Source organism: Gallus gallus, chromosome 1, assembly GCF_016699485.2.
Source record: "Gallus gallus isolate bGalGal1 chromosome 1, bGalGal1.mat.broiler.GRCg7b, whole genome shotgun sequence".
Lineage (NCBI taxonomy): Eukaryota > Metazoa > Chordata > Aves > Galliformes > Phasianidae > Gallus > Gallus gallus.
The window spans coordinates 108,085,359-108,108,552 of record NC_052532.1 but is presented as its reverse complement, the minus strand read 5'-3'; the positions used below and the strand labels follow the sequence as shown (position 1 = coordinate 108,108,552).

The window sequence follows — 23,194 nt, the reverse complement described above, 5'->3', positions numbered from 1 at the left end:
TAGTGGCTGCCTGCACACATTTGCTCAAGAAGGTCTCTGAGCATGAAAGGTATTTAAAGAATGTTAAATACTGACAGATTACTTTTAAATTCTAAGTACCAGGTTCATTTCTGCTGTAAGCTTGCAAGGTGATACTGAGTTCAGCAAGCTGACCTGCTGTCAGAGAAAAAACTGACCTTATGCACATACTAAAAATTATGACTGAACATCACAGTGTCCAATCCTAAAACTACTTAAAATGGAATATAATCCTTCCTTACTAGGACTGATTAGATAGAACACAAGAGAAATGATGCTTTAGAAACTAAGTTTTTTGCACATTCAAACTGCTATATGAAGCTGGAAATGCAGCATTTCATGCATTGAACATGAATCCTGAAAAAACTCAGTGAAATCTAAAAGTAACAGTATTTTGCACTGTTTACTGTGGCTTGCCATCTGTCAGTTTTTCTTCTTTTGAGAAGCAATGGGAGGTTTGGGGGAAAAAAAAGCCATTTGGAATTAGGTATTTTCACTGAGTATTTACCTGCAAAACATGATAAACAACTTAGTACAAAACAATACATTTTTGCTCAAGGTTATTATATATTGGAGCTTTTGAAGAAAATCCAGAGGAGGGCCACAAAGGCGCTTAAAGGGCTGGAGCACTTCTCCAATGAAGACGAGCTGAGGGAGCTGGACTTGTTCACTGCGAGTAAGATTAGTCTGCAGGTAGACCTCAGTGTGGCCTTTCAGTGCTAGAAGGGAGCTTATGAATAGGAGGGGGACTGACTTTTCACATGGTCTGATAGAGATAGTATGAGGGGAAACGTCTTTAAACTAAAAGATGGGAGATTTTGGTTAGATACTGGGGGAAATTCCTTACTCAGAGGGCGGTGAGGCGCTGGCACAGCTGCCCAGAGAAGCTGTGGTGCCCCATCCCTGGAGGCGCTCAAGGCCAGGTTGGATGGGGCCCTGGGCAGCCTGAGCTGGTGGGGGGCAGCCCTGCCCACAGCACAGGTTGGGGTGAGTGGGCTTTGAGCTCTGTTCCAACCCAAACCATTCTATGATTCTATGCCTATTTCTCCAGAAGAAGTGCATGTAAGTGAAAACTTTCCTAGTAAATGGAATGAAAATGTCTGGTAGGTTGAAACGTACTGTTTACAAATGAGTTGATATGGATACTAATGCTCTGAAGAATTACAAAGGATGCTGTGGTCATGTGCTCCAAGCATACTAATAGTTGTTGAACATATAGCAATAATAATAATTAATTCTTAGTGCACTGAAAATTAAAACTGGGACACAAAAGGCAAATAATATTTTCTCTGTGCTATTCAGCACCTGAATCCTCTCCTGAACCACTCAGGGAGAGAACAAACTCAAAGCCAGCAGACAGCGAAACCATTACAGGTAAAGATTTTAGAGCATGCGAAGCATTATGTGTAGCTTTGGACAAAAATACAAATAGCGTGTGCGAGGAGGAAGCGCAGATACAGACAAGCAGGGGTGGGAGCGAGGTAAGATGGCGGGGCTGCGACTACGACTCCCAGGGTGCTCTGCGGCCGCCGTTCGTCCCCGTGGCAACGGCGGCGCCCAACGGCTGGTAATGGCGGCGAGAAAGAGCCCAGGGCGGTCTGATGGAGGGGCAGGGCGGTGAGGTGTGGAGGCCGCTCTCGGGTCTGATTGCTAGCCCGCCAGGGCTTCTCGTTCTGGCTGGGGCTGGCAGCTGGGGCCTCCGCTGGGCAGGGAGGTGGGGGAGGTTTCTGCGGTGTTTGGAGGAGCCCAGGGCAGTCCTGCTGAACGGACTTTCTCCCGGTGTTCATGCGTTTCGTTTCCTCCTCTAGTAGTTTTTTTTTTCTTCCTGTAGTAAGAACCTCAGTTTCCCCGTTACTTGTCCTTAACCGTCTGTCTTTCCTCCTCCTGGCTCCTTTTTTTCCCATTTAATTTACTTCTCAATGTCTGCTTTTGAAAATGTGTAGTGAGGTTCAGCCCACACTTCTCATCAACACAGAGCAGCAGTTCTAAGTTTAATTGAGGCTTATTTGATTTAAACCCAGTTTGGCCAGAAAGTGTTGACAAGTACTAAATGAAATCTGAACAGCAGTACAGATCTGCATACCGAGTTGGCCTTTGCCTCATCCTCATGTTACCATGCAAGTTCCCATCTCCTAGGTGTGATAAGGGTGGCTCAGTTTCCACGGGACCCTGGGCACTCCGTCTTCCATAATACACAATTTATTCTACTAGTGGCTTGAATTCTGCATCTGCAAAACTATGGGCTGAGTCATCTTCAGGTCATGTTATTAAAAAGAGAAAGTCTGAGCTGCATCCCAAGAAATAGTGTTTACTGAAACGACGCTGTTTAAGTAATATTGCCAGGAGTGTAAGCTATTGAAATCTATCTTCTACTTTCCAGAAGACTCAGTAAACAAAAATACTTTGGTCCAACATATTTACGAAGATATATCACATGTCAGCATTTTATATTTTATGCTAGATATATTCTATTTCAACAGTTAAACAATTAGGAAAATTCATTTTGCTTGAAAATGAGACTGTTGAAAAAAGATAACCCCAAATAAATGCAGTCAAAACAAAGTAAGGTCACTGCATCAGAGAACTACATTTCTAACAAGAACAGTGCACTACAGCTGATATTTCCAGAGTTGTAAGTGCCTTGACATGTAGAGCAGTGTCTTACAGCATTTTCTAAAGGAAACAAATGTATTATGTATGGTTAGGCTGTCAAACAATCACCCTTGTTAGAAAAAAAAAAAGGTAACTTTTTTCCTAATGCTTCTTCTGAAATTGTGCAAAGTACATTCATTATATTGTGAGGTTTTATTTAGCAAGCTTTCTGTTTTGTTTCTCTTTGAAAATAAGTACAATAAACAACATCCCAAAAGTTGAAGGAGACTTTTATTTCAGTGTCAAAATCAGAGTCTGTATTATATAGCTTTAGGTGCTGCTACATCTTTTGCCTATGGTGTTAATTTGTTAGTTAAGATAACTTCATTTTGGGACCTAATTTGTGTTCTAGGTATTGAAAAGTATGACTAAATGATACTTTTATGACATGAACAACTAAAAATAACAAAATAATACAACTAGCAATAACTATCATCTTAGGTTTAGAGACTTAATTAATATTGCAAAGCACTTTTTATATATTGAGTGTAAACACAATTGCACTTCTTTTAAATATACTTATCCTGGATAAAATGGGTATGTTACTGGAAACAAACCATGGTATCTGTTTACATTTAAGCACTAGTATCTTGTAAATAATCTTCAAAAAGCATGTGCCAGTATTACAGTAAATTTGAGTTAAATGATTATATTTCATATTTGCAATTATTTCTATAAATAAAGTTACTGCTTACTATACAACACACAATTATTTTAATGGATTAGTATTCCTTAGCATTGCTCAATATAGTTGCAGACTGTTTAATACTGTTTACGTTAATAGTAAATCACTCACTAACATTTTAGTTCCTGATACGTCATGGAGGTCAATTTTTAAGCCTTCTACCACAGCAGCGATTAATTCAAATGAATATTTCCTTCCTATTTTAGTGCAGGAAGATAGGAAGTCCTAGTAAGTATGTGACACAGACGATTCCCCAGAGCACAGAAGAATTAGAAGCAGCAGCTGAAGCAGAGGTAATGACTGAAGGCAATGCGGTGGAGAATGCAGAAGTAAAAATCATCAAACTAACTATTCTGAGGGCTTTGTCAGTGACTTGCTCTGAAACAGCTAGAAGCAGCCGTTGTTTAGAACTATCCGGAACTGAAGAGAAGAAAATGCAGAAAAATGAAAGAAAGAGAAAGAAGAAAAAAGAACAACAGATCTTTTCTCAAAACAATAAAGGTAATTTGTTTGCTGGTAGTATTCAAATGAGACTGTCTTGAGAAATGCAGCTGTTCCCTTTCTGTGGCATTTTTTTTGTAATGAGGAGGGCAGGGGAAACTTTTTCACTGAAGAATAATAAATCATGTTTTCAACACCAGAAAGAGGAGAAAGAGAGGTAGAGACCCCTTACTATGTTATGCCATCATATTCATTGATCCAAGAGGCAGGATAATCACCTGAGATGTGGGAACACCTTTGCAATCTTTATTCCTTAGTGTTGAATGGCCTTTCTGAAAGTACTGTGATTTCTTTGGTTTTGACTACGCATAAGCTGTTGAGTCTGAAAACAACCTTTCTTAAGGAAAGTTAATTCAAACTGTATGTCTGCACAAACATGTCAACTCTTACACAAAAACCTATGTTTTGGCCATCTTAGTCATAGTGTATTATGTAAAATTTATGCTTCACTGCAATGACCATACAGCACAAATACAGTTCCTCCTTGTAAATGTTAGCAGTGAAGAATCTCTACTGCATATTTTTGTATCTAGGCCTATGTTTCCTTAAATCCAACCAGGTGCTGCAAGGAAGAGCCTTTTCCACAGCAGAAGCCACTCTCCCACTTGCCTCTGTCTTCCTACATAAAACTCTTGCTGTAGCTTTCCCCTGTTCTAGCTTTGCTCATGGAAGAAGTGAGGCTAAGGCTGTGGCTTTGCTGCCTGAGGAGGTGTCCTGATTTACCTTGTCCTGACACGACTTTGGTGTTGCCTCCTTTCTGCTATAGGGCGTTGTAATTAGGGCCTGCTCCTGTAAATAGTTTGTATGTGGAATGCTCATTGAATTCAACTGATGTTCTTAAAAAGATCTGACATTTTTCTTTATAATGTTTTGGGTTAGAACCTTGTGTATTTTGTACTTAAAATGTTTTTGATTGATAAATCATTATTATAAACTTCTAGCAAAATGCTGTCTGGAATGACCTGAAAGCTAGAGTGAGACTGAATACATGTCTGAAAGGGGGCAGTGCACGCTGATTTAGTTTCTACAATTTTCAAACTCTACTTACATTTCAGGAAATGAAAATCAGTATCATTCACCTGGAATCTTGGCCATACAGAAAGGCAAAATGACAGTGATACACTTAGAATGCTAGCCAATAAAATATATATATATGTATATATATATATTTAATTTCTGCTTAGAAACAGTGTACATGACTGCATAACTGTTGTATGCTTACAAGCATATAAGGGTTAAAAACTTAGCTCAGGGCTGCCTCAGAAGTTCCAGAAAGCTGGTTACAAGTCATAACCGCACAGATATTTAACCATGTCAAATTTTGATCACCTTGTCTTTTGAGTTCTTGCAGACCTTTATTTTTCTTCTATCATGCCCCTACTCAAGGTAGAGGTCCTCCTCTTGAAGCCTGTAGAAATCCTTCCAGGTGGGATGAATTGGCTTCAGCAGCCCCCAAATCACAAATACATTTGTGAACTAAATATATACAAAGAGGAAGAGTCTGTTTCCACTGATACTGGAATACTGTATGCTTTGTAAGCGTGCTTTACTGAGTTATTCACAAAGTGTTCCTGGTTTTTGCCCCAGAAGACAAACATGTACTTTGTTATCCTTATTAAAGGAAGGTGAGCATGATGGCTATTCCAATTGAAAATGGCTTCAGAAAGTGAAAGGAGGCAACCTTGTCCTATTCCAGATGTATGTAGCTTCCTACGTAGCTGTGGCCCACATAAATCCATTACAGATTGTTATATCTATGTTATATGTTATATGGATTTAAACATTGATTTCTTATTATAGATCTTGGGCCTTTGGTTAAACATAGTGCATTTAAGTACCCTGGATGAGCAATGTAGGAGCTTGTGTAAGCAGGTGGAGACATAACAGTGATTTTGCTGTCTTGATTGACTGATATATATCAATGTCAATTTACTTTGATCTGAATGCAGGGGGAAAGAAATTGCCAGCTAAGAAGATACCACATGAGAAATCTTCATTTTTAAGCCTGCAGAATAATACGATTTCCCAGAAAAAAAATAAAGTGGCTCAGCGAATATTATCAGCAAGACTTCATAAAATTAAAGAGCTGAAGAATGAAATATCTGATTTGCAACACAAGTTAGAAGCATCAAACTTAGAAAACCAGGTTTTGAAACGGCTTTTGTATCGGCACTCAAAAGCAATAGGCGGATATGAAAGTTCAGAAAGCGTCTTGCCTGATCTGTTAACAAGGCATTATAGTGAGGTGAGTGCTTTGAGGAAACACCTGAGGATATCTCAGGAGGAAGAAAGACGTGCATCCAGAAAGCTTAGGAAAGTTGAAGCAGAGCTGCTAAAAGCTAAAGATGACTTGCAGGCCTTGTATAAGCTTTCAGAAGACAAGACTCTTGCTGAGAGAGACGAGCTTTATCACAGATTATCAGTCCTTACAGAAAAAATGGAAGTGAATAATAAGAGAATACAGGTAATATGTGTATATTATTTCATTTGTGAAAGAATAATAGGAGGGGTTTCTGTGCAAGAGTAGTGGATGTTTTTTTTTAGCTGCTTCTTGTCAAACTGGTGATTATGATACAAACCTCTAGCACTGAGTGTTCTTTTTAAGCCAGACATTAAGGTATAAAAATTGGAAGTAGTACTCCTTCCAATATTTTAAAATTTGTCAGTAATGACTGAGTGAATTAAATCCAGCACTAAAGATTTCTAAGAATTAAAGTCCTGTTTTAACCCTGTTAGGTCAGGAGCACAGCACATAGCTGGAGGGCAATCTTCAAGAGAATGTCTGCTCTACTCTCTGCCAGCAGCATGGAGTTACCCAGCCTTTCTTGGGCAGTCCAGCTGCAGTGGTGTGGAACTCCCTGAACCCTGATTTGCCCTGATAATACGCAGGGTTAGTCATACATGGAGACCACCTATCTGCTACTGGTCTGCTTCCTTGTTCAAGAGAAGCTGGCTCAGTTGGAAACAAGCACTCTTCCTTCCAGGTGGCACTGGTGGGCATCATGGATGTAGCTACATCTCCTGTTCACTAATTACTGTTACTCATTGCAGTCTGCTTTTAGAGTTGGCCCTATGGCTGATTTGTTATGCAGGAGTAGTAAAAGTCTGGTGGGAGTTCAAGAAGAGATCATTCAAATTATCTTTTTTACCTTTTACATAAAGCTTTCCTCCTGTTGATCCTTTCATGAGGAGACAGGAATATGGGCTTTATTACAAAACTAGAAGAGTGAAATTTCCATTGTCCTCCAGGAAGTAATTTCTGTTTTCTATGGAGTACATTATTCATGTGATTAAATAAAGAGCCAGGTAATCTCATTTCACTATCTGAAAAGCTGGGTCTGAAGTATTTTATTACCTGTAAGAAAATGAAAACAGCTGAATTCAGACTCTTGAAACTTTCTATTTACAGAAGTGACAGTGAGAAGCTATAAAAAGCTTGCAGGATTGGGTTCTCACCCCACAGTTTTAGTAACTGTTACTTCAGTGTATGGCACTGGGTTCTGATGATAAAGGACTCGGTAAAGTATCTACCTCTTCATTTACGCTAAGCCTCTTTATGCTGCCACAGTAAATCGATCTTGGCGTGAACTGAAGCGTGTGAGAATGTCTTGAAGATGATTGTTTTCATTAATTTTATCAGAACGGTATGGGCTTTTTCATGTTGGAATGGGCATTTTCATGTGGAATGCCAGACACTTTATTTTTTGATGAGTATAATTGAGTTTTAAGCCTGTTTTTGCTCATTTCTAACGTAATTTTAGAGAGAATCATTTCATGCATTGCTTACAATAACTAGAAGCTTACTATTCATTATATTAGCATGCTTATTTTTTAGATCTGGTAAGAATAGAAAGCGTTTTAACAGTCACGCTAAGTATGTCCATATTGTAAAACGTGTAATTTCTTTAAGAGCCTAGAAAAGCAGCTGAAGTTGAACAATAGCACCTTTAGTCGCCAGCTGGCAAATGAGAATAAAAAAGCTGTTGAAGCTGGGATAATTACAAAGAACTTGCAAATGGAAATTAACTCTCTTCACCAAAAAATTAAGGTACTTGAGATTCTAAACAGGTTTCTGCTCCTACAGGAAGATTCAAGTCTTTAATTTTATCTGTTCATTTGCCGATTTTATTATTTACTAATAGAGTTTTTATTCATATTCGAGTCTGTAGTCTACCAAAAAAAAGTCAAAATAAAAAGTTATGAAATGGTTGTAGGGTCTGTTTGTCAAAAGGACTTCAGTAACTAACTGGAACAGATTAATGTATCATAAGTTGAACAAATAGTGCCCACCAAGCTGTTACTGTTCTGATAGATTTAGCTCAATATATCCACCTGATAACTTTGTGTGAGCTCCTTTACAGAAACACTTTCAAATCAGAATGAGCCAAATATTACCATCTGAAAAGCAGCAAAAAGGCCTTACGAAAATGATTCAAGAGTTTGTTTCAAATTCCAGCTTGTTTTTTACAAAAATATTTTTGGGACATCTACGTCAACTTCAACACTTACAATGACACTTTACGCTAAACATACGGAAGAACATAAAAGTGACATTGAATAGACAAAAAACAAAGTAATGTGACATGAATAGTGCTTAAGAAAAATGTCCACATCAAGAAAACATGGAAATCTTTGTGGCCTTTTTAATGCTGTGTTTGTAGCACGGTTAAAATATGCTTTTTATTTCTGTACAGTGACCGATGCATCTGTTGATTCTGCAAGGGAGCTTTCTCCTAAATGCAATCAGATGCCTGATTGTTCCTCTTGGCTATGCATGTGTACCTATGTGTGCAAATCTGGGAGATGGAAATAGTTACAGTCCCAGGAACACTAATGTAAAGCTGTTCCAGAATGCAGATTATTTTCAAGCACAGTTCCCACATTAAGACTTCTCTAAATATTTCTTCATGTGTTTTCTTAATGCTATATTTAGATTCACAAAACCTTATATTGTTTTACCACAAAGAACAGACATGCTTATTAATTATATTTCTGTGCCAGAATAGTTTATTGTTACCCATTTACAGTTCTGGACACCTGGCTTATTCACACCATTCAGGGTATACAGATGTAATTCTCTTTCTGGTCAACCTATATACCCAAATTAAATGTTACTCCTTTTCACACCAGGAAGCGATTAGTGAGAATGTTACTGGAATTTATGAAAACAGGATTCTTAGGAAAGTAATGTTGAAAGCCTTTCTCAGAAGCTTATGTCACGTTACAGAAGGCCTCATTTTCTGAACATTGTTATAAAGGTGTAAAAATGTGCTTTTAGCCTTTAAAGGGAAGAATTTTGGTTTGGCACATGAAAGGAAATGGCTGATCCATGCTAAAGCGAATGACAAAGTCACCAAATGGTGTAGAACAAAGGAGTATTGCTGGCAGTTTTTTTCCCAGCATAAGAAAATCAGATTGGTAAAGACTAATTCTTAACACACACATGGAACTTAATAGTATTTATTTCTTCTTAGGAAAAGGATCGGCAACTTTACATAAAAAATATCTATACAAATCGCTTGCTTAAAATCCCAAAGGACAAAGGTGATGCAGTATCTCATAAGAAAAGTAAGGGTGTATTTGTTTTCTCTTGTTATCTCATTATGTGAATCTTATATTGTCTTGTAATTGGGATGTATATTCCTAAGTAAAAGCAGAGATGGTACTTTTATATAAGCAAAAAATATTCTGGCACATATACTTTAGACTGAAGTGGTTCTTTTATGCTTGCGTATTTTATGACTATAAATATATAACCCGTGGTTAATACTTAACCCATTTTTCATAGTGAATAGCCTTTAGCATATGTGCAGGTTTAGTACTGCAATAGAGACATTGAAATAGTGTTACTACTGTAAGTGTCTATTTGCATCGAGAGCTGTTTGTCTATTTTATTAAGAGTATCACTCCACTTTTGCAGTCTAATTTTTGTTCATGCTCGTTCGTTTGGATATGGCCATGAGAAGTGGTCATTCCACAGCTACAGTTCCAACATCACCTCTCACTGAATCAAAGTACCTCACAAACTAACCTCCCATAACAAGTTCCTAGTGTTAGTACAGACTTTCAAAGTACTTTTACATCTGTCAAAATAATGAATTTAGCTGGGTCTTTAGATTTTTGTCATTGTTAATTCTTAAAACCTGTAGCTTATTAGAAGAAGAGATGCTTCAATGTCTATTATTGAAGCTTCTGCAACTTGCATTTTGTTGTGCTGCAAGGAAGGGAGTGGATTTGAGGTGCAAGGTTTAGAAAGTTCAGAGGTTATTCTGATGATCATACTGTCAGCTTATCTGAGAGAGAAGATTATTTATCCTTAGTAGTCTTTTGGTTTTGTTCAGTTTAAGTAAATTTAAATGGGCATCCAGAGCTTGTAATAAACCCATTACTGGATTATTTCCATCAGCAAAACTGATGCAATAGTATAGTAGACATAGTCAAATAATAGAAAATTAATTCTATCAACAGGAAGAAATAACTCTTTAGTAAACTATTTCTTTCTTATGGATTCAGGTAGGTATTGGAGAGAAATTTATCATAGCCAAGTTTGTCTATCGACCATTCCAAGAGCAGTTATCTTGTGTGGGATTCAGTTGCCTAATAATAGGCATCATCTGGTGGCATTTGAGATGTTGTAGCACATTTGCCTGGCCCTGCAGTTGTTGTTCCAGAAGGACATGGGTATCCCATCAGTCCTGGGTAATGCTGGCCAGCCTTATGCGGATTCCTTGAATGCTACAAGGCCGTCTGTCTCACATAGCATTAAGCATCTATGTTTGCTGACCCCATGACCTGAGGGAGCAACTGCTAAAAACAATTATAAATCATACAAGTTGAGAACTGCTTCGTTGCTCACATGCATGCTATGAAGGACAAAAACGTTGAAGCAAGTAGTTTTCTTGAAGCATTTATAAATTGCTAATAATTGATTTATGCTTAGGATGTAGAACCTAGAATTTACTAATAAATGTGTTTTATACGGAAACTCAATGTGGGAGAAGTACGTGAAATATATTAATGTTGGCCTGCTACTCAAGATCATAAACATTTTGCCACTGTTCTACAGGAGAGCCTTCTGCACAGCAACCTTATACCCTTTAGTTTTGGATAATGATTGGAACATTGAATTTCCTGGCTTAAGCAACTATTTAAAATACTGCTTAAACATTCCTGCTTCTAAACTAAAGGAGGAAGCGGAACTTTCTTTGCAAATCCATTGCTCTGCATTAGTGACAACTGAAATACAGAGATAAAGTTGGTAACTAAAATTTTAAGATGTAGAAAGAAATTGCTACTTCTCGTTCCAAGTCAGATAAATTTTGCTTATTTATGACGCACTGAATTATAACTTTGTTGGATCACATCAACATCTGTGAGTTTTTCTTTACTTTACTGACACGGACTTGTACAATGTTGTTATTTAAATTAGAATAGTAAATCACCGATTACTGAAGTTTTTTGCTTAAGCGAGACCTGCTATTTTATAATGTGATTGGATTCCCAGCAACCTTGTCTGTTCTTTTGGTATTTTTGCCCAATAAGGATTTCATTTTCTGCCAGTTAATGGAAAATGATGATTTAGAAACCTACAACTGGAATTACTGAAACTGTTTTTCCTTTTCACTGTTGGGTTGAATTTTCCTATAATAAATTTGGAAAGAGCTACTTTAAGTCGTTATTTTCCTTTGTGCATTTGTAAAAATTTTTACCCAGCAGGAAAGAAAACAATGTGGGGGTCCTTTTTTTTTTAACGTTCTTGATAAACAAGTGAAGGTAGGCTTAGGGTATCAGAAAGCTCCATCTATATAAATAAAATAAAACTGAATTATTGAGTGAATCTGTTAAAGTTAGCTGTTCCTGAGAGCAAACTTTGTTCAGATGTTGGAAGGGCACACTAGTTCCATCTGGAGGTACAGCTCCCCCTAGTTCCGAATCTGAAGAATGTTCCATTGATTTCTGTTACAAAAGCTTCTAAGGAACTACTTTGGTTCAAAAGAGAAAACTATTTCCCTCCACCTCATAAGTGCCATTTCTTGAGAGGTAATTTTCAAATTAGTTATCAACATCCTTATCACCACCAAAAGGCAAACGGTTGAAAAATCACCCTTTTTGTGGATAGTCTCCCTCTGATTTCAGGTATCAAAGCTGGGAATAAGGTTGAATGTTGATGTAGCTAAGAATACAGTTCTGTTCCTGTACTCATGTCAAAGCTGTTCCAAATATAGAATAAAAGAGCAATATACAGACATTGCCCTTGTCATCTCATCCTATTCAGGTACTTCTTTGAAGGGAACATTCAGTTGCTCCCTTGGAACCTCCTTTCAAACATCAGTGATATTTCAAATAGCGTGAACTATTTCTGCTGAAGAGCCTGGTTAGAAAGCCTTATAGAAATGCTTAACTCTGAGCAAGTCAGAAGGCATAAAAACAAGCATGTTTATTGTATTCTCTAGGATCTGAATTTAGGACCTTGAAAATTGGGGTACCCTTCCCAGACTTCTTAAAGTTTACATTAAAATGTTACCACACAAACCGACCTCTATGGTATTGACACATTTCTATGGCATCACACGTCCTATCTGAACAGGATGTCTTTGTATTCTTTTTACTCTTAGTTAAGTCTATGTACAGCACACTGATGTACTGATGAAAATGCTCAGGCCTCTGGGTAACATACCATTGTTATTGGTCTTCAAATGTATCTCTGCTTACACCAGCAACGTAATTCCAGAAACAACTACTGCTAATGACTGTCCTTTTGCAACAGGTCTCAGTATAAACACATCATTGCAAGCAGATAAACAGCATTTTAGATCACTGCAGCTGCCTCAGTACCAACCCCAGGAAACAGAAGAAAGTCTGGTTCTGCTACATGAGGTATGAAAGATTGGGATCCAACCCCTTTGCTTAAATTACCACTGAAGTTGTGTTTTTCTTCTCAGTGTTAGTAATATACTTGATTGGCCTGATCAGTCATCTTAACTTCCTGTGCATTTTGTGTAAATATCACTATTATATAACAGAAAATATGTTGGACAAAAGTTGAATATTTTCTATCGAGTTCCTTGTATTGCATCTTTTTCTAACTATTGCACTGACTGTAATCTTTAAAAAGTATCTCAACAAGTATTTCCCTGTATTTTTACCTTTAATTGTTGATTATAGGAGAAAAAGGCCTCAGAAGGTAAGAATCAAAAAGCTAAAGCAAGTGAAGCATACACTGATGCCCAGTGTGAAACAGAAAAGCAATCATCCAAGAAAATACCAAAGCCAGAAACTTTTAGTAGAACTCATAAAGGTATGTTTTAATATCTAAGAAATGCATCTGATCTTTTCAGAATATGAATGAACTGATGATAATGGTAATTTACATGGCTCTGATAGCCATGAGCTGGCATATGAGTGACAGTAACTACAAGTCACTGAAAGTCAGTTGCTGGAGGTGCTGCACTGACAGCAGATCAGCTCCACAGCTTAAAGCATCTTCATACTGCTAGACTTCTAAAAACAGCTCCTGGTTATGTCGGCAAAAATTAGGAGCTTAATCTGTAAACGTATATGGTTGCTTTGTTAAATCCACACTGATCAAATACTGATCCCATGCTGCTGGTTGTGAATCGGCATCATAGTAGATGTCAGCAGATTTTTCTGTCTTGGGATCTATTGCTAAGAAAGGAAAAGGAGTTCTTCAAGGGCTGAGAGTATCTCCTCATTACAGCGAGTAAATAGATTTTATCCAAGTCTTAACCATGTATTGTGATCTCATGTAAAGGCTGTATGCAAGGAACTAATCTATGAACAACTTAATTTTGAAGAGCTTCTGTATAACAGGTGACAGAGCAAGCCAATGTATCTAGTCTTTTAGCTGAATATTTTAGAAAAAACCTCATTTTCTTTAAATTGAGGCATACAGATAAAACTGAGATCTGAATGCTGTCATGCTAAATATTTCACAAATGGTAGGAGACGTTATGAGAGCTGAAGTTCACACATTTACAAAAGTGTGACAGGTTGCTGAGGTCACTTACTGGATCAGTAAAGAGCTAGTGATATGAAATGTCTTAACTCCTGCAGTTTGAAATCCATATTTTCAGCTTGAAATCTCTCCAGAGCCCAGCTGTGAACCAATTCAGTCCTTTGTTGGAAAACTGCAGTATATTCTGCTCCATGCAACAAGCATGTTGTCAGTTAAAGGAAAGAAAACCATACCTATACTTAAGCTCCACGGAATAGCAATACAATGACAATCAGGAGTTTAGATCTCATGTGATTTACCTGATACTTTATATGCAACTTCTCTAGCACTATGTTTAGCCTGTGAAATATTTAATACAGATTATACTTGTATGTTAATTACTTTAAGCAAGTATGCCAATGATGTAATGATCTTAACAAAATCTTGCCCCATCCTGTTATTAGTAAATAGAACTGTCCTAACCCTCAAGACTGATGAACCGTCAATAACAACTTAATAATGCAGTAAAATTTGCTCTCATTAATGCTTCATGACTGTTTGTGATCATATGTAATTTAAGAACATTCCTGAAACCCCCAATATTCATTTTAGAATATTTAAAGGAAAACAAACCGCTGACAGTACACACTTGTCTGGAATTTATAAGCCAAGAAGAAAGAAAGAGAGACTTGCTTAAACAGAAGCCAGAGAAAGCTGAAGAAACACTGCTAAATGACAGTGTAAAAGAGAACAATCAAGAGGAAGATGCAGTGGAAGAGAAAGAAAAAAAGTCAGAAGAACAACTAAGTAAAAGTGGGAAGGCAGGGAGTGATTTTTTAACTCCAAGAAACAGAACTCTCTCTAAGCTGAAAAAACAATATGTATTCTCAGAAACCACTGAAAATTTGCACCAAGGGCTTCCTACATCAGGTGCAAAATCCACAAAAGGCAACCTTTGCAACCAAAGGCACGCAAGTCAGGACCAATGCAAAGAAGCAGAATCAAAAGTAAAGAAACTGTTTGGGCTATATGAACAACCCTTCAGTAAAGTTACCAAGACGAGGCAGAAAGACAGTTCAACTGAAGCAGAAGGCTGTGCTCATACAATATTCAGTGAAAGGAAAAAGAGTCTTATGAAAGAACTCTTTGGAGAAGGCGGTGTTTGCAAAGACAACCATTCATGTTCTAACAGGAGAGGAATGGAGAGAAAGCTGTGAGGGGATGCATGATTACACAAGTGAAATTTTAACCCTCCACTAATTTATAAAATGAAGTGTCTATCATCAATGCACTCATTAGAAATAACCTTATAAGAATACACAAAATTGGTATTAAGTATATCAACTTACCTTTCCATTTAAATTACCCAGTGTTTTTAGCTTCCTTTAAATTACACAATGTTTTTAGCTCCATAAAATGTATATTAAATCTTAGAAGCTTTGAGAATTTCTGTCAGTGACTCACTCAAAATGAGAGACAAATCAGCTGTCACAGCAGAACATTCTTCTATTCTTGATGCACATGTATGCATCTTAGGGTGCCTCAACAATTTTGTCATTTTACCTGTTCTGGGGAGGTGTCCAAGGTTAGTCCTTTTTGGCTAATTTCCAGGTCTTCTTTTTTTTTGCATCCTCTCTACAGTTTGAATCTTAAGTTATTTGTTAACTAGCTGCAGTGAGCAGTCTGCTTTCAAAAGGTTCATTATTGAATTGCTACCTAACACGTACTAAAAGAAAATTATTTAGTTTTCTGTTTTCCTGACATAGCTTCCAGAATTCACACAATAATTTGCTATTACATTGTTTTCATTAGCATTATAAAGCTCTGAAGCTTCATTCTTTTCCGCTGTTAGAACTTACCAAAGCAGTTTGCCTGGTAACTTCCACAGCTGACATCCAGAATTGAATGTGCAAGACTAAAGCATTGTTTTGGAGAAGTCAGGCGTATCTAGTTCTCAAAAAGCCTTTAAAAATCTTGCATTTAAGGTTATGTAAGTGAGGGCAGGAAGATTATGTCTTGTTCCTGGTAGAAATTAATGAAAGACTGCTAAAATGTAAGCTAGAAAAAAGGTATTCTACTAAATTTTAAAAAGCAGTAGCAAAAAGCCCAACACCTGTACTCTGAAAACTTCTAAAGGTGATTAAGATATATTGATCTGAACCTACTTGTAAGCATACTTATCTTCAGATGTTTTAAGTTCTTTAAGTAGTACTTCAGCCGTGCAGTGGACAGATTTTCAAGAATGATTTAATGCAGTCAAAAGAGTACTTTTCCTCTGTGTACTATTAATACTTCTACAATGCCTTTCCTGCTGTCTCTGAAGTTAAGAGCAAACAAGCAGACATAATCCAGCATTTCTGGTTGTACTAAATCACCAAAAGCCTCTCTGCCCCTGTTCATTTAGATGTCTGACTAGAGCTGCCAACAAACTGTATTTCATTATCTGATGCTAACTGTGGATAAATAGCAAATGCCATTGTCAATATTCTATATGATACTGCTTTTCTTGACTTCACTATGTTAAACTCTGTAACAAGCTAAGTGGAAACATCATTTCTTGCATCTTTATAGTCAGAAACACATCAACTGCATAGTTAAAAAGTCTGTAGACTCCGACAGCATCAAGAACACAGGTGCGTTTTGTTTTGTTTAGGAAAACTGTAATTAACATTAAAAGTGTGGATTAGGAAACCTGAGGTGGGCTGTAAAACTTTATTTCACAAATAAAAACACAATTACATGTAACAGATTCAATCTTGACTTTTTTTCTTGTTGATATTTAATACCTTCACTTTACTGTTGGCTAAATGCAATCCCTAAGATAAAAACAACTTAGTTTTTAAATAACATTTAAGAAAACAACATTTAATGAATACATACACACAGACATGCAGAAAATGTGTCATTTTTTGAATTAATTCTGAAATCAGTGCTAATTATATGGACGCACTCCAGCACCCTCCTGCAGCAGGGCAAAAGACCTGAAACAACACAACACTGTATGGAGCATGAGCTAAGCCAAAATCTGCAAAAGCTTTGTTCAACCCTACGTCCAAGGAGGTATTATAGAACTTTTTAAATCCACTGCTTTGTCTGCTGGGACAGCAATGGTAGGGTTGCAGGTAGCACAGAAGTTAACACAGCTTTTTTGTTGTTGTAGAGCTGCGGTACTAGGAAGAATTACTATCATTAACGTATGCTGAAGCTTTAGGGATGTCGTTTTCTGCAGCAACAGAGCTGTCTTCTGCTTTCCTAACATGGAGCTTGGAAAGGTTGATTGGACCTTTTTTCCCAAAACATGGAAGGAAATGCTTTTAGCAACATTTGCTCAGTTTGAGAAGTAGAAAATATGTCAAGGAAAGAAAGGTCAGTTATCAGTAAAAGTAGTGGGGAAATAAATAAATTAAAAAAAAAAAGTGTTCAATAATTCCACAAGGAATTAAAAAAAAATTTTCTTCCATGAGGAATTTAAAAAAAGTGTGGAAGTGGCCAGCTGACCTGCATTTGGCAATTGAGAAATTCACTTCAGATACAAGAAGTTGGTTCTCCATATATATCACTGATATTTTCTAAGATAGTCTGAGAATAACCCAATCTATAGTTAAAAAAGGAAATTAATTCTGTTTTACTCTAAAACAACCAAACTACCTATCTTGATTTAATACCACTTGTCACCAAGTGGAATCACATCTTTGGGTGAAAATGCCATACTAAGAGCAAAAGAGCAAAGCTCCAAAAAATAATTACTAATGCCAGTGCATTTCCAACTTAACAGTTGAAAAAAGAGAACACTTTAAGACCTTTGTGAGTATGTCATGACAAAGTCTTAAGGTTCTGCCACCAATCAATGTTTACGTGTCAAAATGAGGTTTTATAAATAGCAATGCTGCTCTCTGAAAACTGCTGATCATAAAACCAAGGAACAAATAGATGAAAGAGTAAAATCAATACTGCCCAACATCCAACTAAAGTAACAAAAAGTGTCTCCAACCTGGTCCGTCATGAAAGACAAGTGTTTTTTGTACTGTGGTAGTGTAGTTTAGACTCCATATACTACAGGGATTTCTTCAGCTGAAAGGGTGTAGCATGATAGCTACAACTTTATTACAAACCACAAGCCAACATGTAATTCCAACACCACCTGAAAGAGATATAAAATTTGACTGAAGTTATTGCATCAATAACCTTGGTGCACACCAGATTCTGAAAACAACTTGGAAGCATCAAAAATGAAACAGTTAGGAGGTCAGTGGGAACAAAATATCTTTCTGTCTAGATACAAGTATCTCCCTTCAAGGGATGCCAGTTAACTGCATACTAGTTTTGAGCAAAACCTGAAGGCTGTCTGGGGAAAGAGCACCAAATAACAAGAATACGAGCCAAAGTGTGGCATATACAAGCATGCTTTCTAAAAATATTCGCTGTGTCCCTATCCAAGAGGTCTAGGTTGCTGAAATTAAAGGCATGGTAAATAAAAGCCCGCTTTGAAGTCTAAGATCAGAGACTTGGGAGAGGAAAGAAGTAAATTTCCCACTAAGTTTAAATCAGCCTTTTTAAAGAGTATTAAATCCATACTTGTGTCCTTTCTCCTAGTCCCCATAGAACTGAATAAAGAAATCCAAGTGAGACTTTCACTACTGAGCCATGCCTATTTTACTTGTGTTTTGAAGAGCCTTGTCATTCAAACTAGCAGCGTGGAAATTTGTACTGGAATGATGGCACTGAGAGTATACCCTAACTGTAGTACATAGCATATCTGTAGTACATAGCATATCTGTATCACAGACTGCATAGAATCATACTGCATAGTATCACTGATACTATCACAGCTGTTCATAGCATGTACTGGAAGAAACTACTTTTTGGTGATATTTAAATGTTTCTGTTTTCTTAACTTTATCGCCTAGAATTCAGAAATAATCTCTTTCCTTTGGTTATCAACCAAGACCAAAGATAAAGGGGGCTAGAAGGCAGACAAGGGTATGAACATTATAAAATTCCTTAAAATACTATTTAAATAACTACCTTCCAGGGACTGCTCCCTGATCCTGCACAGAAGCAGTGTCCAGTAAGCATGCTGGATACAAAGTATTCTCTCAACAGCTATTAAAGACAACATCATAATTTGGAATTCATTCTATGGCAGCTGAAACTTAAAGGCCTAGTATGAAGATTCATGAGCAGCGTTTTATCTCCACGGTATATTGCACATTGTCCTGTTATCCTGCTTATTTATCCAACTAGCATACAGGCAGCACACATTTCGCTCAGAAACTGGTATGCATAATCTGTCACACCCTTCTGGTCATAACTTCATTAAACTAACCAAAAGAAAAAGGTCTGAGTAGGTAAAGAAGTGCAATGAGAAAAAAAAATGGCAACAGAATGCCAACTGGAAGAGAGCATACCTCAATCATCCCAGAGCTATCAACTAGTGACATTTCATAGTAGTGTAAGAAGCATGCATAATACAGACCCAAAATTATTTGCACATTTTTTAACCCAATTCTACTATTTCAAACTAATTAAAACAAAAATATTTCTCATTTGAAATCTTCTCAAGGGTGCATTCCGTATTAAGATAAAGCTGCTCTGTTTCAGAAGATTTAATAAAGACGAATATCTCCTTTCATTGTGAGTTCAATAAACACGAGCTGATCACATATGAAAATGTCTGAAACTCTACATGTTGCTATTAAGAAATATACAGAAGCAGTGCTTTTAATCCACGCGTGCTCTTTATCATTACATTCTTAGCAACCGCATAGACTTGGAAAATGCACTTTTTCTACCACACAGTTCTTACCTGCCACACCTGTAGGAAAGGCTACCAAGCGCTCCAATGGTGCAAGCCATTTGCTTGGAAGAACTGTAACTGGCTCAGAATAATATTTCCAAATGAGAGAGATCATCAGGGCAGCCTAGAAAGGAAGTTTTTGTTAGCTGGGATAACAACACACATCAAAGTATATTTCCACCAATGTTTTGAAGCAGTAGATCTCACATTCTAAATTAAAGAGAATAGCATCTTTATTATTTTACACTGTTCTGAAACAAATATAAAACATTTTTAAGCTTGGTATGACCTTAACTTCACACACAACAAGAAGAATTAGCAATAAGTAGCTGGAAATTACCGCCTTATTTTGAGACTGGTTCAAATCTAGTGGAAACAAAAGTGGTAGTAATACAAATTGTTGCATTCTGATGAGTGTTTTTAGCCATAATCCTTGTCTGCTAAGAATCCAACTAGCTTTCACATTACCCAAAATATAGTCTCAGGTTGAGCACTGTTCTTACTGGCAAAAAGTTATTTGGCATCAAGCCTAAGCAACAATCTGGTGAGGGAGGCACCGTGTGGAGATATGTGGCAGCTCTATATGGAAATTTGCATCCACAGCAGAAGAACATTTTGTGTTTTCAGAAACGTAAGCAAAATATACGCATTATGTATCAGAACTTTCCTGGGTCCAATGCCATGTATAAATGAAGAACAAAACAAAAAAAAACAGTGATGAAGGAGCTAAGACAAACTTCTATCTTGTCATCTCAGTGCCAGAAAAACAAAGCTTCCATGAAATTCAAAACTCATTTCATTCACAATGACCGAACCCTATGAGCTGCATCTCTCTACATCCAAGAAATGGTTCCAGTTTGGAGTGCATTGTGTCACTGGGCTGCTAAATACCTGTGCAATTGATCATTGGTCAATAAACATAAAGGAAATTTGTCACGCTGCTGAGGATTTAGTCCAGAAATTTGTATCCATAATAAAAGATTTACTTACTTGCAAGATGTAGAATACAATATTTATAACCCACTTTATTTTGGCTAATTGGGCAGTTCGTGCTTTCACTGTTAAAAGAAAAATGATATTACTCTGCATTATATATAACAGTAATTTATACTTACTGAAAACTAGTAATTCATTAATGTTAGTCTTCAAATCAGGGCACTAACCATCATATACATGTCTAAAAATATCTTTTCAACTTAACTTATTGTGAAAGCAATGAAGAGCTAGGTTCTGGAGTTTCTCATTAATCATACTGTGGAAAGTTGCAAAACTATATCTAAGACAGAGAATTCACATGTAATCAAGAATACCGTTTTGAAAAGAGAACAGTCACTGTGGTTGCTAACTTAAGAATCCATTTTAGATTAAGCGTAACATACATTTTCCCCTTTCACAAATGGGGAAAATGATGGCTTCAGCAGACACACTTTTTGCCTTATTTCACTCAGGAACATGGTTAAGACTATTCACAGCCAATACCGTTCGCTCACTGAATGTTCTTGGTCAGATTCAATATTCAGAATTCTCATGCTTATTTTCCTACAGCAGTACCCCCACGGCCCAATACAGAACAGCTCAGAGATGACAGCAAGCACATCTTCAAACACAATGGTGGCATAAAGTCTTCTGAAGCAATATTGTTGTCTAGTTTAATTGAAATTACTCATTAAGAATAATGTTATTGAGAACAATCCAAAACTGCCAGTTGTAAAGACTGTCCTTTCTCTAAACAAGTGCAGAAAAATCTAAGCATTCTGCACAGAGAAGGCAGACAAAGTAGGTATTCTCTTGTCTTATTAGGCTCAGTTAGTGAGTTTGGACAGAGACAAGAGCAAAAAGTCTAGCGCCAAAGGTTTGTGTGCACTCTGTACCATGAGATGATGTATTTTCCTAACAGAGACAAAGCAGTACAGTTTTATCATAAAAGCCACTGCATATGGTCAAATGGGATTGCAAAAAGACAGAAATGATCTCATTTAGTTGCCTTCCACATTAACACTTTCCCTCCAGCATCTTGTAGCACAACAACCAAATAGCTCCAATCCAGCAATTCATCCTTTCCCAATTAAGATACGCAGCCTTTCTATATTACTTCTTTTGTTAATGACAGAGAACTTTGTAAAATTATTCAAGACTGGATTCAGTAATAACCATCGCTAAGAAAGAGTAAATATATCATACAGAGAAGGTCAGGAGAATTCCTTGTAAGAAAATATCATATCTAACTTACTCCCTTACCAATGTATACAGAGCCATGCACAATCAGAAGGTTTAATTGCAAAAAAAAAGGGGGTAGGAGGGAAGGGTGGGGAGGGTGAAAAAAAGAAGATAGATAAAAGAAGATGGAGAAGGTTGAATAAGAAATGTACTTAAAACTGAAAACATTCCTGGAAAAATGTTAGTTGGAGAGAACTGAGGAACTGAGAGAGTAGGGAATAAACATTATACTCTACCGTGAGTCTTAAGCTTGTCAGTCATTTTGTTAATCTTTCTTTCCAGACGGGCATATCTAGCAAACTCATCCATCATACTGATGGTTGAGAGTTCTTGCTTCATGTTCTGAATTTCAGCTCTCATTTGGGATTCCTGCTCCGCATCCTTTTGCAACAGCTTGGATATCTAAAAGGTAAAGAAATCATACCAGTAATTTCCCAGAATTCAGCTGATTTTAGCACATATAAAGCACGGTCTCCTGTGTACACACAAAAGCTCCCATTGGCAGGACACCACCCCCTTTCACCAAGGCATAGGGAAGTCTTAACGTTGGCGAGACGTTCTAAAATTAAAAAATGCCATATTCTCTCAACTAAGAAACAAACTTTCCCTCCTTCCCTCCTCATTGTGAACTCTGCGGATCACAGACATCTGATGCTCGCAGTAGGGACAGGGATGCAGCCCATTTCATCGCTGTTCTCCCCATCATCTTCACAGCTCCTGGAGTTTCACCGAACGTCTGAACTAATTAAGGCGACAAGCTTTATTTATTTGAGCCCAGTTTCGGAACTCAACAACAACAACACGTAGCTCAGAAACCGAGCATCACTCCTCTCTGTTACAGATCGCCTGGCCCGAGTTCTTAGAAACACAGGAAGCACCGTACTGACGTCGAGCCGCGATCCTTCCAGCGCGGCACCTTACCAACGTCTCAAAAGCAGAAAGATAATAGAGACGCATTCCCCCCCCAAGCAGCCCGGAGCCCTCCCCTCAGGCCGTGCCCGGCCCCGCGCTACTAACGGCCGCCAGGCGGAGCGGGGCGCGGCGCTGACGTCACTCACGATGGAGGAGCAGGAGGGCAGCAGGATCTTGAGCGCGTTGCAGAGGAACACGGCGCTCAGCACTAGCAGCCAGGCGCCGCTCTCCGCCATGCTTCGCGCACGCGCAGACGGGCGCGCGAAGGGGAAACGGGGACAGGTGCTGCCACGTGACGGCGGCCGGCCAATCTGAAGCTGTTCTCCTCGGGGCGGGGCCTCGCACCTAAGCGCGGGCGGTGGTTAGGTGTGAGGCCCCGCCCCGCCGTGAGGGGAGGCCCGGCGCAGTCCACCCCCCCCCGCTGCTGCCCCGCGGGAGGCGGCGCTGGCGGCTGCCG

At 38.0% G+C, this 23,194-nt stretch overlaps 2 protein-coding genes across 13 annotated transcripts; one reads left to right on the top strand and one right to left on the bottom strand.

Moving 5' to 3' along the window:
• The first annotated feature begins 1,470 nt into the window (after positions 1-1,470).
• Positions 1,471-16,560, top strand: LCA5L (lebercilin LCA5 like). 11 transcript variants are annotated; one of them, XM_046905727.1, is made up of 9 exons: positions 1,556-1,585; positions 3,562-3,648; positions 3,725-3,856; positions 5,806-6,320; positions 7,767-7,904; positions 9,331-9,424; positions 12,624-12,733; positions 13,022-13,154; positions 14,424-16,560. In XM_046905727.1, the coding sequence occupies exons 3-9, from the start codon at positions 3,790-3,792 to the stop codon at positions 15,026-15,028; spliced, it is 1,662 nt and encodes a 553-aa protein (XP_046761683.1). In that variant the 5' UTR covers positions 1,556-1,585; positions 3,562-3,648; positions 3,725-3,789; the 3' UTR covers positions 15,029-16,560. The 11 variants fall into 11 exon arrangements, with proteins under 11 accessions (XP_046761673.1, XP_416731.5, XP_046761685.1 ...); XM_046905721.1 differs by having other exon boundaries at positions 1,556-1,635; XM_040652171.2 differs by having other exon boundaries at positions 1,556-1,640.
• On the bottom strand, positions 16,505-22,992 carry WRB (tryptophan rich basic protein). Of its 2 annotated transcripts, none has more exons than XM_015300484.4 (5): positions 22,884-22,992; positions 22,062-22,227; positions 20,599-20,666; positions 19,618-19,732; positions 16,505-17,952 (listed from the first exon to the last, which is right to left on the bottom strand). In XM_015300484.4, the coding sequence occupies exons 1-5, from the start codon at positions 22,971-22,973 to the stop codon at positions 17,879-17,881; spliced, it is 513 nt and encodes a 170-aa protein (XP_015155970.1). In that variant the 5' UTR covers positions 22,974-22,992; the 3' UTR covers positions 16,505-17,878.
• Between the last annotated feature and the right edge of the window lie 202 nt (positions 22,993-23,194).

Excerpts from the sequence above, each read along its gene's own strand:
- LCA5L (XM_416731.8), top strand. The coding sequence starts at position 1,505 with ATGGCGGGGCTGCGACTACGACTCCCAGGGTGCTCTGCGGCCGCCGTT. Across the intron at positions 3,857-5,805 it reads CTTTTCTCAAAACAATAAAG|GGGGAAAGAAATTGCCAGCT; the intron begins GTAATTTGTTTG and ends ATCTGAATGCAG. Across the intron at positions 9,425-12,623 it reads TGCAGTATCTCATAAGAAAA|GTCTCAGTATAAACACATCA; the intron begins GTAAGGGTGTAT and ends CTTTTGCAACAG.
- WRB (XM_015300484.4), bottom strand. The coding sequence starts at position 22,973 with ATGGCGGAGAGCGGCGCCTGGCTGCTAGTGCTGAGCGCCGTGTTCCTC. Across the intron at positions 20,667-22,061 it reads TGACAAGCTTAAGACTCACG|TGAAAGCACGAACTGCCCAA; the intron begins GTAGAGTATAAT and ends TTCTTTTAACAG. Across the intron at positions 19,733-20,598 it reads TTGTATTCTACATCTTGCAA|GCTGCCCTGATGATCTCTCT; the intron begins GTAAGTAAATCT and ends CTTCCTTTCTAG.